Source organism: Microtus ochrogaster, unplaced genomic scaffold, assembly GCF_000317375.1.
Source record: "Microtus ochrogaster isolate Prairie Vole_2 unplaced genomic scaffold, MicOch1.0 UNK7, whole genome shotgun sequence".
NCBI classification, from domain to species: domain Eukaryota; kingdom Metazoa; phylum Chordata; class Mammalia; order Rodentia; family Cricetidae; genus Microtus; species Microtus ochrogaster.
In genome coordinates, this window is record NW_004949105.1 from 7,582,814 (window position 1) to 7,586,268 (window position 3,455).

The following is a 3,455-nucleotide window of genomic DNA, read 5'->3' on the forward strand; positions in this document are numbered from 1 at the left end:
TTATCATTCATATTACCTTTGGAAAAACGGATTTTTGGCCACATATGTGTTGTCTTTGTGACTGAACACCTTACTCATGTGATCCTCTTTAGCCGTCAGAGCACAGGTGGCCCAATGCACTGACTAAAGCTGACTATGACTTTAGTCGGCCTCATTGTGTGGCCCTGCTCTCCCAGGTTCATGCTGCCAACTGGAGCACTAAGCACTTCCCATTTGTTATTTTAAGATGAATCCAGAGATATTTATTGTTGCCTCCCTTACAATCGATTATGATTACTTTTACAGGTTCCTTAATTGTCCCAGTATGGACAGTTGGGAATGGTCTGCTTAGATCTGCTCTGTATCCTTTGCAAAGCTTGTCTCCCTCCCTTCACAGCTACGAACACTCCATCTTGCAAGTCCATGCTCCTTGCCCGGATTCAGTCATCTCTCCTCAATTTAGCTGATTTGTGGGAGAAAATCCTGCTGCCATTCTACAGTACTGCCCTGTGCTGCCTTTTTACTGTATAAAATAGCAAACCATTTCCATTTTAGCTTTGGCTTTTAATCTCTTTTAGCTAATGTTTTCCTAGGTTAAATTTTATTTATTTAAGATCTGGTTTTGATCCATTTTTTTTTCTACTTGATTTAGGATTAAACTGCTCACCTTTCTTGAACTAAAGTTAAACTTATAACTTTAACTTTGTTTAACTTCTAAGTGGAAAGCTAAAACTATTCATTGCTTCTCAGGAGGGCATGGGGGCATAAGCCATGGTTTAAACAAGTTCACTCTCATGACAAGGTGCGTTGGTGAAGAACGCAGATAACATGCTGATAATTTCGGGGATGATCTAGGGTCAAGTTCAAGAAGTCGGAGGACAGACTGAGCAGAGGAACTCTCCACGCTGTAAGGATCCGGCAATGCCGTGTGGCGTCCATTCAGGTCAAGACGATGCAAGATTGCTTTAGAAAACCATCGTTCTTCTAAACATTTGTTCTGAGGACTGGGATAAATGTCACCATTTATTGATTTCCCTCAGAAGAGGCAGTTTAACTTCAGGGTGCACCAACTTCACATTGATTTCCTCTTCTGTGCAGTCTCAGAGAGACATACGGAATTTGCCAACGTGTAGCCGGCTCATCAAAACGACGAGCCCTTGTCTATTGATACCTCAGGCACCAGTTTTCATGTCTAAGCTCACTCCAGTCATGGCTTACAAACATGTAGCATTCTGGTTCTGTGTGGTCCCTGGGGAGTGCTGCCCCCGGTCCTTAGGGGTGTTCTGAAAGTTATGCTTCCCATGACCACAGTCTGCAGCATCAATTCTGCAATGCCAACCCCAGAGTCTGGACCTACCTTCCATGGAGACCACATAAGAAAGGTAGCCTTTTGCCCCATGCCTTCCTTAGAAGCCTTGGCATTCGAGGCTAGAAGGGAGCATGCTGGCTGGCAATTGAACCAGGCTTGGGAACCTTGCCTGAACTTAGAACGGGAAAGTCAGTGACACCCAGTGATGTGTATTCAGGTATGGGAAGAAAGGTTGTTGTTGTTGTAATTTTGGGTATTTCATACATGAGTACCGTATTTGCATCATAACCTACCTCTGCCCTCCCCATTCCCTCCCAGATTCATGATCCCATTGGAAGAAATGTTTTAACAGTTCAACTGCAGCTGCCTGAATGCAGATTCTTGAGAATAAGCATGGGCATCCCATCAACACTAGTGTGTACCAAAGCACGCGGTTCTAAAGCTTATCATGACGTGAACATGGGTGATTTTAGGAGCTTCATGCCTGACAACTTTGTTTCTAACTATCTGAGTTCTTGGAGCATGAATGGTGACACAGACGCATGCTTTTCACAAAAGTCGCATGAGGGATACTATCAAATACATGTCTGTCATTGAGTCTTCAAGGGCTAGGTGACCTGGATTAATGTACTTACTAAGACCAGCAACAGGACAATATCAGGGTTGTCGCAGGCACAGGCGATGTGCATGGGTGTCCAAAAGTCCTCATCCTGGTGGTTGACATTGACACCCCTGTCAATGAGGACTTCTGCGATGAAGACATTGTCATATCGAGCGCACTGAAAGACAGAAAGGAAACACAAGCTGTAATAAATGATGCAAACATCACTGATAGCCAGAACATGACAGGTAAAGCCCAAAATGTGTTCTCCATCTCCAGTGAGACTAAATGAAAGAGACATATGTCAGATAGTAATAAGCCTGAGCTAATAGGCCAAACTGTTTGTAATTAATATTAGGCTTCTGTGTGATTATTTTGGGACTGGGCAGCTGAGTAATGAAAGCACCACCTCTATTTACAGACATGGTCCCCAGGAAGCTCCTTGGGGTGGTCTGAATGAAATGGCCCCCATAGACTCATAGGCAGTGGCACTGTTATGAGGTGTGAGCGTGTAGAAGTAGGTGTGGCCTTGTTGGAGTTAGCATGTCATTGGGGGGTGGGCTTTGAGTTTTCAGAAGCTCAAGTCCTAGTGGATCACTGTCTCTTCCCAACGTCTGCAGATCCAGAGGAAGAACTCTCGGCTCCTTCTCTAGCACCATGTCTGATTTCATGCCACCCACCAGGACAATAATGGACGATCCACTGTGGTGATTTGAAAGAAAGTGTCCCCAAAAGGGAGTGGCACTATTGGGAAGGTGGCCTTGTTGGAGGAAGAGTGTCACTATGTGGGCGGGCTTTGAGGTCTCTTTTGAGACCACATATCCCTCTATGTGATAGTCAACTCCCTGCTGCCTGCTGATCAAGATAAAGCATTCTCAGCTCCAGCAACACATCTGTCTGCACACTGACATCTGCCGTGCTGTGATAATGGACTTAACCTCTGAAACTGTAAGTGAGCCACCCCAATTAAATGTTTCCTTTATAAGAGTTGCTATGGTCATGCTGTCTCTTCACAGCAATGGAAATCCTAACTAAGATACTCCCATGTCAGGAAGAGAGGCTGCTTGGGTGATAAGGATCATGACCCACACAGTAGAAACTGGCACCTATTCCCTCTGGACACATTAGATACTTTATCTGTCTTCAGAGGAGGGGACACTAGGTTTCAATTTAACATCATTTTTTTCCCACCAAATAAATCATAACTGCAAGCCCTAACAGGATCAAAGAGTTTCTAAATAACTACATTTCCCCAAGGTATAGAATATTATTTAAAGTTACACAAATTTCAGCTAATACTCAACAGGAAACATATAACATGTCTAGAATCCAGTACAAATTATTAGAAAAGGATCAAGGTAGCATAAAAAGAACCCACAGGATGGAGCATGAGTGACCAATGGCACTGCACTCAGAAGAGGGGCCGTGCCTAGAACTCAGAAATCAGGGGACTGGAAACACTATTAGGAAGCCATTGTCAAGGAATGGTATGATACCCAAGGCAGGAGAGTCACAAGGTCAAGGCCAATCTAGATAAAGAGGGAGATGATGATGGTAAGTAAGCAG

At 44.1% G+C, this 3,455-nt stretch overlaps 1 protein-coding gene across 4 annotated transcripts in view; it reads right to left on the bottom strand.

Annotated features, from left to right (window-relative positions):
- Window positions 1-3,455, bottom strand: part of Myo16 (myosin XVI) — a 474,821-nt gene that overhangs the window by 283,724 nt on the left and 187,642 nt on the right. For all 4 annotated transcript variants that reach the window (XM_026788802.1, XM_026788803.1, XM_026788804.1 and 1 more), the window contains exon 4: window positions 1,924-2,067. In XM_026788802.1, coding sequence (XP_026644603.1) covers window positions 1,924-2,067 — 144 coding nt within the window. The remainder of the gene's footprint in view (window positions 1-1,923; window positions 2,068-3,455) is intronic.